The sequence below is a fragment of the Schistocerca piceifrons genome, chromosome 8 (genome assembly GCF_021461385.2).
Source record: "Schistocerca piceifrons isolate TAMUIC-IGC-003096 chromosome 8, iqSchPice1.1, whole genome shotgun sequence".
NCBI classification, from domain to species: Eukaryota; Metazoa; Arthropoda; class Insecta; order Orthoptera; family Acrididae; genus Schistocerca; species Schistocerca piceifrons.
In genome coordinates, this window is record NC_060145.1 from 373094522 (window position 1) to 373111426 (window position 16905).

The following is a 16905-nucleotide window of genomic DNA, read 5'->3' on the forward strand; positions in this document are numbered from 1 at the left end:
GCACCTCTGTAAGCACTGTGTCAACTTTAGCTCAGAAATGACAAGGACAGAGTGAAAAGTTCAGGTTGTTTAAGAAGAAGAGAAATTAAATGACAAGAGTAAATAAGAATTAGGAGAAAAAGGATACATGGAAAAAACCAAAGACTGGGAGAGAGAGGGGGAAGGGGAGGAGAATGAACAGGAAATAGTAAAAAATGAGAATGAGAGTAATAAGAGGCAATAAATAAAAAGTAACAAACAGTAATGAATGGAGAGAGGAGGTGATGGTGGGGAATCTATATTAGTAGAGTTTAATAAATACAATTGTTGGAACTTAAATAGTGGTAACTATTTACTCACAACCAATACAAAAGAGTTACATGTTTGCACCTGTTACTGTTCTTCAAAGTAGTCATCAGCATCATGTAGAATCCATTGCTAGTGATGTGGAAGGCATAGTAAACTGTTAGCAGACCCTGTTCTCTTGATGGTGCGAATGGAGTGGTCAGCTGCCTGTCGAATCTCTGAAACAGTTCTGAAGCGAATGCCACGAAGTGGTTCCTACATCTTTGGAATCAAATCAAAGTCACAAGGACTTAAGTTTGGGGAGTATAGTGGATGATACAGTACTTCCCAGTCCCACTGACCAAACAGAGCAGCCACAGCTTGCGCTGTATGCTCCTGTGCATTCTCGTGCCAAATGACGGGTGGGTTGTGCAGAAAGTGTCGCTGCTTCTTTCGCAAAGCTGGTCATGGATGATGCTCCAAAAATGAACAGTAATACTGTGCACTGATGGTCTGCCATTGAGGAACGTAATTCGTTAGGATAACACCATCACAGTTTTATACAAGAATCACCATAACTTTCACCATACTGGGCTCTGATACACTTTTGACTTTCCTGGCGACCCATAATGACACCATTCATCATTCATGCTCATAGCACTCCAAGAGCGTCTGATCAGCGTCGTAATGCATCCATTTCTGCATTTCTGTCAAATCATACGGAACCCATCATGATACAATTTTTTGCATGCCCAGGCATTCCTTCAGGATGTGAAGCACAGTTTTATGTGCTAATCCTGTTTTGTGGGCGAGCTCATGAATTGCATGGCGCCAATTACTGTCCACTAATGCAGCAACAGCACACACCTCTTCTTCAGAGATGCTAGGATGACCTGCTCGCTGCATGCCTGCCACAGTTTGCCAACCTTCGCTGAAGGCTTTTACCCAACGTGCCACTGTTTTGTATGGCAATGCCAATTCCCCACATGCTTCTTGAAGACCTCAATGACACTGTCATGCTGTACAGCCCCTGGAACATTCAGTCTTGATCCAAATATGTTGTTCCTGTTTCAGAAACATAGCACGACATTGTTATGTTAGACTGCTTGCTCACAAGTGACTGTGTCCCTCTATTGTGCACCACCAGCGATGTGGGACGAGGTGAGTCCATTTGCTCGGAGGTAAGGTAGATATGCCAACAAAGTGTGCTATCAGTGACAATAGCAGATTCCATTGCATAGTGTCTCCACAGTTGTGTTGCAACTATTTAAATTCCAACCCACCAAAAAAGAAATAAGTAATAATGAAAACAGAGAGGCGGGTGAGTGTATGTTGTTAATAAAGCTTTAGTTCAGGATGATGTCAGGATGTGAGCATATGTTGGAGGGCAAAGTTTCCATCTCCAGAGTTCAGGGCAAGTAATACAGATTGGGATATAGTGTTGCAAGATGGCAAATAGATTAAAAGTTAAGTAAGTGTCCTTCCAGAAAAACGTAAATTTTGCCGTGAAAAAGAAATCACGTGAAAATTGTAAGGATAAAATTACGAAACTGAATGAATGCATAACAGCAAGACAGATCATCCATTACTGAAAAGTGGTCTAATGTGAAGTGCAATAACAGCAAGACCAACGTGCAAAATCGGAAAAGCTGTGAAAGTTACACAAGCTTCGTGCACAAAAACACATTTCAAGTATTTTCAACTGCCAATGGTGAAAATACAACATACAGTTTGCATGAATGATGGGAAAAGCAAAAAGGCTCTGTGAGTAAGGTAGGAGAAGAAAATTTATTGACACAAACAAGTGTGAATGAGGTCAATGTAAATGTGCCGAACAAAAATTGTGCCGAATTTTTTGGTAAAACAATACGATTCCCACATTGTGAACTTCAGTAACAGAAAACTGCTTGTGCTTTCAGACAGCCATGGTCATGGACTTGCAAGTAAGGTAAAAGAAACAACTAAAACATATTTCTGTGGCATAGTGAAACTGAGAGCCCCATTTAGTGAAATTAAAAAAATGACTGCATTTGCAGAGGTAAAAAATCTGCACGATAGAGACTTTTCTGTACTTCAGGGAGGCACAAACAATGTCTACAAAAATGAAACAGCGAGTGCAATGCACAATCTTAAACAGTTTCTGAGAAATGTCACTCACAACAAATGTAGTAATGGTGAATATTCTGCATCGCTATGATCTTGTAAAATGGTTATGTGTTAATACGGAAACAAAAAGTGCCAACAATCAGTTTGCAAAAAGCTGCAGACATTTTAAAAATGTGAAATGTGTTTATATAAGCAATATTGGACATAGATTCCACACACAACATGGACTTCACTTGAATGGCTTGGGGAATGAATACCTGGCAAACCTGATAACCAAGGAAATAATAAAGCACCAAAATAAATTCAAAACCAAAATGATAATTTCATCACCATCGCCAGACTCCATAACGAAAACACTTTAAAAACAGGTAAAAGCATTAGAACCATCATCAGCACCAGCAAAGCATGTAAAAAAAAGACAAAGTGTTAACAGAAAGAACAGTGGACTGTGATTTCAATGACAAGAGAGCTACAGTTCCTCATCGTCCAAACATTATTTTAAATGAAAACAAGAAAAACCAAGAAAACACGGAAATAGTGGCAGAACCAACATTTGAAGTGTCAGAAATAGTATCACCGTCAACAACAACAACAGCAACAACAGAAATGACATTATTAAGTACATTAGCAGCAACACCAACTGCAGCAACAAGCAACTCACCACAGACCAATGTACAGGTACATCCCGAGGGGTGCAGGAAACCTGTCCTTCTTAAGGATTTTTGGTATCTCACCAAGACACGGGAACCAATATGGCAGCACAAAACCTAAATAAAACTGTAACCAGTTCTCACCCTAGTCGCTTGCAGATTTTAAGCCTAAACATTCAGTGCCTTAGAAATAAATCACTAGAACTTGAAACAATGAATGGTGCAAACACTGACTGCATGTGCATCATGGAGCATTGGTGCAGAACTTTTGAACTAAGTATCATTAATATTCATTCATATAAGTTGCCAAGAACATGTAAAATGCCTGACAACTGTCTTGAAGCATATTAGACTGCAAGCCTCCACCTAAATCTGAAAAAGGGCCTTTTTGCCACCCAAGAAATGAATACTTCTGGCATATAATGAATGGTGATGGAGTCAACCCCAATACAGAGGAAAATAACAACAGTTACAGATTTTTTGGTTATTCAGCACACTTGTGTTGTGAAAATTTTTTGTGGAGTGCGCAGATGTTCCAAGACACATCCCTTGCAAGAGGTAATGCAGGGAGCTGCCAATTTTCCCTGGAACAAGATGCAAGAAAGCTCTTTCCTTGTCCTTAAGGAGGCACTGACTTCTTTCTCAGTACTAGCATTGTATGATGAGAATGTTGGGGCAGAACTTCACAATGATGCTAGTGATTACGGGATAGGTGCAGTTCTAGTTCAAATTCAAGAAGGTGCTGAAAAAGTGTTATCTTATGCTCGCAGAGTACTCTCCGATTCTGAGATAAACTATTCTTTAACGAAGTAAGAGTATCTTGCAGATTTTCAGGCCATCAAAAAGTCCTGTCCATATTTATTTGGTAAACCATTCACTGTTCTCTATGCTGGCTGACTAGCCTGAAGAATCTCTTGGGTAGACTGGAGACATGGGAAGTGAGGCTTAAGGAGTACGACATCACAGTGGTATACAAAACTAGATTCAAACACAAAGATGCTAACTGCCTTTCAAGGAATCCTTTGGTAGAACACAATAATTGGATGATATCACAGTCATCACTGCATTAAATGACATAGCTACTGAACAGAGGGAATATCTAGCACTGCTGGAAACCATAAAAGCCTTGAATGAAGAGGAACTAACCAGAGGAGAATTCCAATTAATAAACAGAGCACTATTAAGTGGAACTATGGTCCAATGTTGCAGAAATGGGTGCATTCCATCTCATCTATGGCCAGCTATCCTAAAGTATTTCCTTGGTACTCTGGCATCTTGTCACCTCAGATTTGTGACAACTTTAGACAGAATCAGATGCAGATATCACTGGGCAGGTTCTTCCCGTGAATTAGACACTATTTGAACCAATGTAAGGAATGCCAATGACAGAAGTACATACCACAACCAATCCAGAACATCTAGTATCAATTCCACCTGCAACAGCATCAATCCACTGAATCAGAATTGATCTATTGCGGACAGTCCTGAAGTCAACAAACTGGAATTGAAGGTAATAGTCTGCACTTATTACTTCATCTGCTATAGTGTCACTAAAGCTGTGTTGATAGCCGTAGCTCTGAAATTTACAGAATCCCTCATAGAAGATATCACTTTGAAGCAAAGAGCATCCAAAGTAATGATCTCTGATGGTGAAAATGTTTTCCAGTCAAGACTAGTGACAGAGGTAATTTCACAACATGACATCACTCACAGGATGACAACTGCTCATCATACACAGACAAATGGATGCACAGAAAGTTTTAATAAGATGTTGGCAGATGTGCTCTCAACATACATTGATGTCAAACAGAAAGACTGGGAGGACATTCACATACAATGCTGTGAAGTAAGACACTACAGGATTCACACCATTCTTTTTGCTTCACAGTTCTAATGCTGAAATGACAATGGATACACAATAACTGTATCAGCTGAACAATGTTCAGGATGATTACATGAAACACCTAATCATCAGTGCTGAAGAAGAAAGGCGTGTGGCTCATATATGGACTCTGGAAGGCCAGGAGTTTGATCAAGAGTAATACAATGCCAATCACTGGCCAGTGAGATACAGTCTGGGAAACGTGGTATGGATTCTTATACCTGCACAGAAAGTGGGACTACTGGAAAAGCCACTAAATCACTATTTTGGGCCATATTGTGTTCTTCACTGCTTTTTGGAAATCACACAAAGTCAAGGATTATGACCCTTCATCAAGAAGACAAAAGAACAAAGATGTCATCCATGCCCTCCGTATAGAGCCCTGCTACAGTCCGTCACTAGATGATCATGAAGCCTCAATGGGTGATGCTACCTTCGATGCTCATCAAAAGTGAAGAGGATGTAACAGCATGACCAGAATGCAAGGATCTGTCAGAAACATCACATAGAGGACAAGTTAGAAGATCTAGATCCAGAATGCTTTAGTTGGCTCCAATGAGAACTTTTGAAACAACAAGTCACTGTTTCTCCAGAAAAGGGAGCAATGCCGCAAGCAGTGGTGCATGCTGTGAGGCATAGTGGTTAGTGTTGCTGGCTGGTGTGATATGCCCATCAGTTTAAACTTGACCACCAGACATTGTTATTTAGTAGTCATCATTTCTGGAAGGTTCTTGAAATACATTATATTTTTAAGTAACAATTATGAATAGGATAGTTGTTACTCACTATGTAGTGGAGATGCTGAGTCACTGTTGGGCACAATAAAAAGACTGTGAGGTAGCGAGTTTTCAGCCAACAATAGCTGCATTGGAAATAGACAACATACACACAAACACTCTCACAAACATACTTTACACTCACATGACCACAGTCTCTGCCTGCTGAGCCCACACTGCGAACAGCAGAGCATTGAAATTTTCTGAGGGATAAAAATAAACATTTTGATTCTGTCTTAGTAACAAAGCTAAATTATTTTCAAAATATCATTACTGTTATCACAATTATTGATTACATAAGTTATCAATAATTACTTGTTCTCAGTGTGTGGTATTAATGTGGTGGAGGTTACAGATTCCTCTCACAGGCCACCCACTACACAAATAATAGTGCTTTGTCAAGTATATCACTGATGATAAAAGTGGGAGATATATGTAACAAATGCCCAATATCTCAAGAAAGTTTCTTCTCCAAGTTGCAGAAGCAGTCCAGAAATTGCTTCATTATTCACTTCGAGACAGATAAATGAATTAATTGACAACATGACACAGCAGTAACTTTATAAGGGCTACCATCTGCTGTACACAGTGTTATTATTATTATTAGCAGAGTGGTTAGACACAAAGCATTAACAACCTGAAGTCATCCAGTTTCTGCCAGTTCAGAAGTAAGGACTGCAGCAATCAAGTGATTACAAACAGTAAGTATAGTGCACACATCTGAACATATCTGATTTTAAATGGGGTTGCAGTATGCAGGTTAAGCAAGTGTCACTATGGAGAAGTGTAATGCTTGGGAAGTATGTTTTGTAATAAGTGTCAACCCTCACTGTGAATAGTTAGCTTTCTTACCTGAGAACAAGTTGAGGTTAGCACTTGTGACGCACCACTAATTCCTTCATCATTCATTCTAATACACCCACACACAAACCAAATTTCATTCATCTTTCATCATTTTAAAAACAAAAGTATTCCAAGAAAAGTATTTCATTCTATAGTTTAGTTAGGTCTGAAAGTTGGTGATAATGTGGGGGAGGGGCAGCAGAGGGTGGGGGGGTACTACCTAATGTCTGACTGCACTCAGGGATAAATGTCTAAGAAAAGTTGGGAACCACTGCTGTAGAGAGATCACTACAGATGACTGGTGTGAGAAAATGAATATACAAGATTGCATTAAAAAGAACATTGCCAAAAATGTTAAGCCTCTGGAATGAATGGACCAATGTATATGCAATTCTATACATGTACATACCAACTGCAGGCATGTACATGACTATGAGTTGCTATCAGCTGTAATGGCTAGAATGGCCACCAGATTACATTAATGTTGTCACAATATGATCCAAGTTCCCAGGTCTGACAAGGTATATAATGGGCATGCAGTGAAACAGATGGTTGGTAATCATTCTGGGGGACTAAAGAGAATCACATGTGCTTCCATGGAACAATATTAGCAGCACTTGATAGAATTCAAAAGAGGTGTCACTGCCCACCTGCATGTGACCAGAAGGCTGAATTGTGCAGACATGTGGGGACTTTGGGTGTGAAGGCACCCCACTGTCAGACTGAATGGGAATGTTAGGGAGAATACATGTACTGTCAAAGCATTGCTGAATTATTGTCTGAACATATAACAGGAGAATTTCCTACTTATGGTTTAAACAAAACTACACCAACCAACTGGATACAAGTAATTGACTCATTACAACATACCATGTCATCTCCACTATTGACTGATGGTTCACAGAAGTTTGGTTACTGAATGAGCAGAATACCATTAATACAACACAGGTGGTAGTCTGTGGAATGATGCCATACCTGGGAAGTAATTCCAATTAACTCTGACAGTAAAGCAATATTTCACAGATATCCTCTGTCTTTGTGTGTTACTTCTCATGAGACAACATCCTCGTACTAACTTTCTACATGAGAATGCTCATTCACATATGTTATGCGTCTTGATGATTCCTTCAAGATGTTGAAGTATTTCCTAGGGCAGCAAGATCAATCAGCCTGTTCCTAACAGAACATGTGAAGCACCACCTGAGACATCAACTCCGTTCTTTTGCTAACATCCAGTATGTTGTGGACCAGTTACAACAGTTGGCAAACCCCCGCCCCCATCCCCCGCCCCTCTTGGCCCCCCATCCAAGGTAGAAGACAGTTACAGTAGTGACAGCCTTCATCCCAACTGAATAAGTAGCCAGGAACAAAGGAATACAACATTCGACTGACAAAGGACCAGCAGTAAGGTCATATTGTCAATTTCATTGTTCACTTAACTTGATTTTGAAATCAGTGAAATAAAACCGCATAAGTTCTCAATACCTAATGTAGCATTTCACTTTTCTGTTTACTTTCAGATGCTAATATTGTTTCCCACTGAGTGTATTTAAAAATAAATAAATTAAAAACTGTTCCAGATTTACCAATATACAAGGGTAAGTCAATTATTATCCACAATTCAGTTATATTTTTGTTTATTTTGGTAGTACTGTTGTTTTACATTGATGATGCATGCTTTGGCTATTTGTTGTTATATCTTTGCAATTTTCAAGCTGCTAGGTTAGTTTCATAATCGCTGCCGTGCTGTTAATCATGGCTGCTCCACTGTCTATTTGCACCAAAGAAGAGCAATGTTCAGTGATCCGTTTTTTGTGGTCAGAAGGCGTATCAGGGGCTAAAATTCACTGAAGACCTTCGGTACAGTAGAGAAACAGTGTTTTGCCACAACAGAATGTCTATGAATGGATTGGAAAATTCAGAAATGGTCACACAAGTGTTACGCACAATGGAGCCTGATGACCGTTTACCACCACAATTGAACAAACCATTCACTGTTCATGTGAAATGATCAGCAGACAGAGAGACCCCACTAGAGTGTATTTTGCATTACTGCATGTTATAAGTTCGGATACAGTCAAAAACAAGAATATAAATACAATACGACAAAACTTGAGACATTGTAAGAAGTCCCCCTGAGTTGTGGGTGTGGTGAATACGGGAACAGCAGTATCTTGGGTGTTACCTTTGTTCCAGTTCCATGAGTGGCACATCATCTGCAAATTAGTCACAGTTCTGCCTCTGAAATCATCTGCAACAGACTTGGGTTTCATAAAGTTTGTGAGAGATGGGTCCCAAAAAAACTCACACTGTTGCATAAACAAACGCGCTTGGACATCTGCAAAAAACATTTGGATCACTATGGTAATGAAGGGGACAACTTCTTAGACACGATCATTACTGGTGACAAAACATGGATCCATCATTACGAGCTGGAGAGTAAATGGCAGTGTATGGAATGGAAACATCCAAATTTGCCACGCAAGAAAAAGTTCAAGACCCAACCACCCACAGGAAAACTGATGCTTACCGTTTTTTGGGATGCACAAGATCCAATACTGGAACATTATGGGGAAAGGGGCACAACAATAAACAGTGTACATTACAGTGAGATGCTTATTGCCAGGCTAAAGCCTGCAATTTGAGGCAAATGCCGAGGATAGCTGTCAAAAGGTGTTGTGTTGTTGCATGAAAATGCCCGTCTGCATACTCCTGCCCACACTGCTGAAATGCTCCAGAGACTCAAATTTGAAGCACTGGATCATCTTCCATATAGTCCCAATCTTGCCCCTTCTGACTATCACTTGTTTGGTCCACTAAAACAGGCATTAAGGGGCCGGCGATTTGACTCAGATGAAGCAGTGAAAGAAGCGATGCGTTCCTGGCTCGCAGCTCAACCGAGAACCTTTTTTTATGAGGGCATCAGGAAGCTTGTACAATGATGGCCCAAGTGCATTGAAACACAAGGAGACTATGCTGAAAAATGATGTTCTTGTAAGTTTCCTATTTGATTACAATAAAATTTTCTAACTATTTTGTGAATAATAATTGACTTAACCTCATATTAACTTGTTACTTCACATAAATGCTCCACAACCATTATAGAAGTGTTCAAAAAAAAGCTCATATTTATTTTACACTACTATTTCTTCATTACAATAGAAGAAATCAGCAGACAGAGAGACCCCACTAGAGTGTATTTTGCATTACTGCATGTTATAAGTTTGGGTACAGTCAAAAACAAGAATATAAATACAATACGACAAAACTTGAGACATTGTAAGAAGTCCCCCTGAGTTGTGGGTGTGGTGAATACGGGAACAGCAGTATCTTTAAGTAATTGGTTGTTGGGTATGTTGATATGCCAGTGTTGCTGACAATTGGATGCAGATAAAGCACCAGGTGCACTGGACTGAAGATGGATCTTTTCAGAACATTTCTAGAAGGGGCAGACTGCAAACAGAACAACTGCAACTGTGCCAGGCAGAAAACTGAACACTATCCAGCAGACAGGTGCTCCGGACTGAAGGGGGACTGCCTAAGGACACTGCTAGCAGCAGCAGACCACAGACAGAACAAATGGAACCAACAATGAATGGGGAAGAGTGAAGGTACATTTGACAAGTAGTCTCAGGTAGGACATGATGAAGATAATGAGTTACGTTGTCAATATACCCTGCAAAAATGATGCAAACATCTGGCAGAATACCCAACAGCTCAAGATGTAGATGTAGATTGTTCTCATGTTATGTAATTGCATATTAAATAAAAACAACTGACAGTATGTTATTATTTTTTTTTTTTCAAAAATTTACATATTTATTCTGACAACCATAAACAGAGGTTCTCATGTAAATTTTGGCACTGAATCATTGTTTTGGTGCAAAGACAGTTTCTTTCAATTGAATCAAGCTTTTTCAAGAAAAACTATTCTAGATAGTTATTCACTTGACAGATTGCTCTGAGAATCCAAAGTTACATGAAGCACAATTATAACAAATCAGAAAGCAACATTTTGTTGCCTCATATATAACATACGTCAATCAGTTTGTCAAATAGTGCTTTAACAGTAAGTATACAGTGCATAAATATTTAATTCACCTTGTTTCTTGGGTGTTACCTTTGTTCCAGTTCCATGAGCTTCAACGTATTTAATACTTTGTAGATCAACACCACACTCCTCGTAGAAGCGGCTTAGGAGTAATTTCTGCATGAGACCTGAAGGATAAGTGATGCCTTCTGTTTTGTATCCATCACAGTTGGTTTGGACGTGTATTAGCTGGCCGTACATACGGCGAGCATCTTTTGCTTTTTGGATTAGAATTGATCCAACAGCTTCAGAACGCACATAACCATTACCTGCAATATATTAATATGTCATTTTCAATAAACAGCAAAAATAGCAAATTAAGTGAGCTGACAAAGTATTATGATTTGACAGTGTTATGGCATAAGAGACCATAAAGAGTTAGGAATATGTACAAGGTGTACAACTTTGCTTCCGCCGTTTTTTCCACAACATTTGAGGCTTTAATGTATCAAATTGGTTACACACGTATCATTGAAAGTATTTTCCACTGCTGGCCACTAATTTCTCCCATCTTTCAAGCAGTGTATGAATCCCAAGTTGAAAAAACTGTGCATCTTTTGAAGTGATCCATGAATCAATTCAATTTGTGACTTCTTCATGAGATCTGAAGTGTTGGTCAGTCAGGCCATGCGCCATTAATCTACACAGATGATAGGCAGAGGGAACAATGTCTGGAGAATATGGCGGGTTAGGTAGGAATTCCCATTTTAATGTTTCTAAGTACATTTTGACCACTTTTGCAATGTGGGGCCAAGCATTGTTGTGCTGCAGAATCACTTTATAGTGCCTCTCGCTGTATTGAGACCATTTGTCTTTTAATACTCTGCTCAAACACATTAATTGCATTCAATAACGAGCACCTGTGATTGTTTCACTTGGTTTTAACACCTTATAGTACACGACGCTGAGCTGGTCCCACCAAATGCAGAGCATGATCTTGGAGCCATGAATATTCAGTTTGGCCGTCAACGTGGAAGCAAGGCCGGAATATCACCATGATTTTTTGTGTTTAGGGTTGTCGTAATGAACCTATTTCTCGTCCCCAGTCACAATTCAATGCAGAAATACCTTCCATTTTTGCCTCTGAAGCAACTGTTCACAAATACACAAATGCCATTCAACGTCTCTTGGTTTCAGCTCACACGGGACCCAAGTTCCTTCTTTCTGAATCATGCTGATAGCCTTGAGACATTTCGAAATGGCTTGCTGTGTCACTCCCACTAATCATGCCAATTCTTCTTGAGGTTGACGTGAGTCTTCACTCAGCAATGTCTCCAATTCTGCACCTTGACTCGGAGATGAGACGCAGCTGCTGTTTTTTCAAATTGATACAAAATAGTAACACCTCCCACAAATGACGAGAATTAGGCTTGTAAACTGACATTTTCAATCAAGAACAACTTTATGATGCAGACACAAATCAACTAATGTTTGAATGAGGCTATGTTGACCCAGGTCCAATCTAATTGCCTGACATCTGCGATCTGTTTCTTCTGACCACTACTTACCATTGTCACCACTCAACGGAAAACAACGGAAGCAAAGTTGTACACCTTGTACTATTCATACTACAAAAAGGAGTGATTAACAAATGGAAAAAGCAACTTTATAAACATGAGAATATTCCCATTTCTAAAGAAATTTGTCAGTTGACAATATTCTGAGAAAAAAAAGATGTTATTGCAGTCACAGGTGGATAATTTGCAGACATACTACAACACTACCTCTGAAGTTAGCTTCAGTTACAAGAAAAAAATTGAAAAAGTTTCATGGCCTAGAACAAGACTATAAGAAAAGATGTGCAGTACTGACAATAATTAATAAATAATAATAAAAAAATAAAACTAGGGAAAGTCCAGAATGGAATAACAACAATATTGTGAAAAAGATAGATTGCCCCCCTCCCATGAACCAAGGACCTTGCCGCTGGTGGGTAGGCTTGCATGCCTCAGCAATACAGATAGCTGTACGGTAGGTGCAACCACAACAGAGAGGTATCTGTTGAGAGGCCAGACAAATGTGTTGTTCCTGAAGAGGGGCAGCAACCTTTTTAGTAGTTGCAGGGGATGATTAACTGATCTGGCCTCGTAACATTAACCAAAATGGCCTTGCTGTGCTAGTACTGGAAACAGCTGAGAGCAAAGGGAAACTACAGTCATAATTTTTTCCAAGGGCATGCAGCTTTACTGTATGGTTAAATGATGATGGCGTTCTCTTGGGTAAAATATTCTGGAGCTAAAATAGTGCCCCATTCGGATCTCCAGGCAGGGACTACTCAGGAGGATGTCGTTATCAGGAGAAACTAAACTGGGATTCTACAGATCGGAGCGTGGAATGTCAGATCACTTAATAAGGCAGGTGGGTTAGAAAATTTAAAAAGGGAAATGGGTAGATTAAAGTTAGATATAGTGGGAATCAGTGAAGTTCGGTGGGATGAGAAACAAGACTTCTGGTCAGGTGAATACTGGGTTATAAATACTAAATCAAATAGGAGTAACGCAGGAGTAGTCAGGAAGGTTAGAAAATTTAAAAAGGGAAATGGGTAGATTAAAATTAGATATAGTGGGAATCAGTGAAGTTCGGTGGGAGGAGAAACAAGACTTCTGGTCAGATGAATACTGGGTTACAAGTACAAAATCAAATAGGAGTAATGCAGGAGTAGGTTTAAAAATGAATAAAAAAAATAGGAGTGCAGGTACGCTACTACTAACAGCATAGTGAACGCATTATTGTAGGCAAGATAGACACAAAGCCCATGCCTACCACAGTAGGACAAGTATATACGCCAACTAGTACCACAGTTAATGAAGAGACTGGAGAAATGTATGATGAGATAAAAGAAATTATTCAGATACTGAAGGGAGATGAAAATTTAATAGTCATTGGGGACTGGAATTCGATAATAGGAAAGGAAGAGAAGGAAAAGCAGTAGGTGAATATGGAATGGGGGTAAGGAATGAAAGAGGAAGCCGCCTGGTAGAATTTTGCACAGAGCATAACTTAATCATAGCTAACATTTGGTTTGAGAATCAAGAAAGAAGGTTGGAAGAGGCCTGGAGACACTGGAAGGTTTCAGATAGATTATATAAGGTTAAGACAGAGATTTAGAAACAAGGCATTTCCAGTGTCAGATGTGGACTCTAATCACAATCTATTGGTTATGAACTGTAGATTAAAACTTAAAAAACGGCAAAAAAGTGGGAATTTAAGGAGATGAGACCTGTTGTTGTTGTTGTGGTCTTCAGTCCTGAGACTGGTTTGATGCAGCTCTCCATGCTACTCTATCCTGTGCAAGCTTTTTCATCTCCCAGTACCTACTGCAACCTACATCCTTCTGAATCTGCTTAGTGTATTCATCTCTTGGTCTCCCTCTACGATTTTTACCCTCCACGCTGCCCTCCAATACTAAATTGGTGATCCCTTGATGCCTCAGAACATGTCCTACCAACCGATCCCTTCTTCTGGTCAAGTTGTGCCACAAACTTCTCTTCTCCCCAATCCTATTCAATACTTCCTCACTAGTTATGTGATCTACCCATCTAATCTTCAGCATTCTTCTGTAGCACCACATTTCGAAAGCTTCTATTCTCTTCTTGTCCAAACTATTTATCGTCCATGTTTCACTTCCATACATGGCTACACTCCATACGAATACTTTCAGAAATGACTTCCTGACACTTAAATCAATACTGGATGTTAACAAATTTCTCTTCTTCAGAAACGCTTTCCTTGCCATTGCCAGCCTACATTTTATATCCTCTCTACTTCGACCATCATAAGTTATTTTGCTCCCCAAATAGCAAAACTCCTTTACTACTTTAAGTGCCTCGTTTCCTAATCTAATTCCCTCAGCATCACCCGACTTAATTAGACTACATTCCATTATCCTTGTTTTGCTTTTGTTGATGTTCATCTTATATCCTCCTTTCAAGACACTGTCCATTCCATTCAACTGCTCTTCCAAGTCCTTTGCTGTCTCTGACAGAATTACAATGTCATCGGCGAACCTCAAAGTTTTTATTTCTTCTCCATGAATTTTAATACCTACTCCGAATATTTCTTTTGTTTCCTTTACTGCTTGCTCAATATACAGATTGAACAACATCGGGGAGAGGCTACAACCCTGTCTTACTCCCTTCCCAACCACTGCTTCCCTTTCATGTCCCTCGACTCTTATAACTGCCATCTGGTTTCCGTACAAATTGTAAATAGCTTTTCGCTCCCTGTATTTTACCCCTGCCACCTTTAGAATTTGAAAGAGAGTATTCCAGTCAACATTGTCAAAAGCTTTCTCTAAGTCTACAAATGCTAGAAACGTAGGTTTGCCTTTCCTTAATCTTTCTTCTAAGATAAGTCGTAAGGTCAGTATTGCCTCACGTGTTCCAGTGTTTCTACGGAATCCAAACTGATCTTCCCCGAGGTTGGCTTCTACTAGTTTTTCCATTCGTCTGTAAAGAATTCGTGTTAGTATTTTGCAGCTGTGACTCATTAAGCTGGTAGTTCGGTAATTTTCACATCTGTCAACACCTGCTTTCTTTGGGATTGGAATTATTATATTCTTCTTGAAGTCTGAGGGTATTTCGCCTGTTTCATACATCTTGCTCACCAGATGGTAGAGTTTTGTCAGGACTGGCTCTCCCACGGCCGTCAGTAGTTCCAATGGAATATTGTCTACTCCGGGGGCCTTGTTTCGACTCAGGTCTTTCAGTGCTCTGTCAAACTCTTCACGCAGTATCATATCTCCCATTTCATCTTCATCTACATCCTCTTCCATTTCCATAATATTGTCCTCAAGTACATCGCCCTTGTATAGACCCTCTATATACTCCTTCCACCTTTCTGCTTTCCCTTCTTTGCTTAGAACTGGGTTTCCATCTGAGCTCTTGATATTCATACAAGTCGTTCTCTTATCTCCAAAGGTCTCTTTAATTTTCCTGTAGGCGGTATCTATCTTACCCCTAGTGAGATAGGCCTCTACATCCTTACATTTGTCCTCTAGCCATCCCTGCTTAGCCATTTTGCACTTCCTGACGATCTCATTTTTGAGACGTTTGTATTCCTTTTTGCCTGTTTCACTTACTGCATTTTTATATTTTCTCCTTTCATCAATTAAATTCAATATTTCTTCTGTTACCCAAGGATTTCTACTAGCCCTCGTCTTTTTACCTACTTGATCCTCTGCTGCCTTCACTACTTCATCCCTCAAAGCTACCCATTCTTCTTCTACTGTATTTATTACCCCCATTCCTGTCAATTGCTCCCTGGATAAACTGAAAGAACCAGAGGTTGTAGAGAGTTTCAGATATAAGATTAGGGAGAATTGACAAGAATGGAGGAAAGAAATACAGTAGAAGAAGAATGGGTGGCTTTGAGGGATGAAATAGTGAAAGCAGCAGAGGATCAAGTAGGTAAAAAGATGAGGGTTAGTAGAAGTCCTTGGGTAACAGAAGAAATATAAAATTTAATTGATGAAAGGAGAAAATGTAAAAATGCGGTAAATGAAGCAGGCAAAAGGGAATATAAATGTCTCAGAAATGAGAACAACAGGAAGCCCACAATGGCTAAGCAGGGATGCTTAGAGGACAAATGTGAGGCTGTAGAGGCATATATCACTAGGGGTAAGATAGATACACCCTACAGGATAATTAAAGAGACTTTTGGAGAAAAGAGAACTGCTAGTATGAATACAAGAGCTCAGATGGAAACCCAATTCTAAGCAAAGAAGGGAAAGCAGAAAGGTGGAAGGAGTATACAGAGGGTCTATACAAGGGCGATGTACTTGAGGACAATATTATGGAAATGGAAGAGGATGTAGATGCAGATGAAGTGGGAGATACGATACTGTGTGAAGAGTTTTACAGAGCACTGAAAGAACTAAGTCGAAACAAGGTCCCGAGTGTAGACAACATTCCATTAGAACTACTGATAGCCTTGGGAGAGCCAGGCAAACACTACCATCTGCTGAGCAAGATGTATGAGACAGGCGAAATACCCTCAGACTTCAAAAAGAGTATAGTAATTCCAATCCCAAAGAAAGCAGGTGTTGACAGGTGTGAAAATTACCAAACTATCAATTTAATAAGTCACAGCTGCAAAATACTAACATGAATTCTTTACAGATGAATGGAAAAACTGGTAGAAGCTGACCTTGAGGGCAATCAGTTTGGGTTCCATAGAAATGTTGGAATACGTGAGGCAATACTGACCCTATGACTTATCTTAGATGAGAGATTAATGAAAGGCAAACCTACATTTCTAGCATTTGTAGACTTAGAGAAAGCTTTTGAAAATGTT

At 39.6% G+C, this 16905-nt stretch overlaps 1 protein-coding gene across 1 annotated transcript in view; it reads right to left on the bottom strand.

Moving 5' to 3' along the window:
- LOC124711917 (fatty acid synthase-like) overlaps window positions 1-16905 on the bottom strand; it is a 436120-nt gene that overhangs the window by 342884 nt on the left and 76331 nt on the right. The window contains exon 6 of the mRNA XM_047242172.1: window positions 10642-10880. Coding sequence (XP_047098128.1) covers window positions 10642-10880 — 239 coding nt within the window. The remainder of the gene's footprint in view (window positions 1-10641; window positions 10881-16905) is intronic.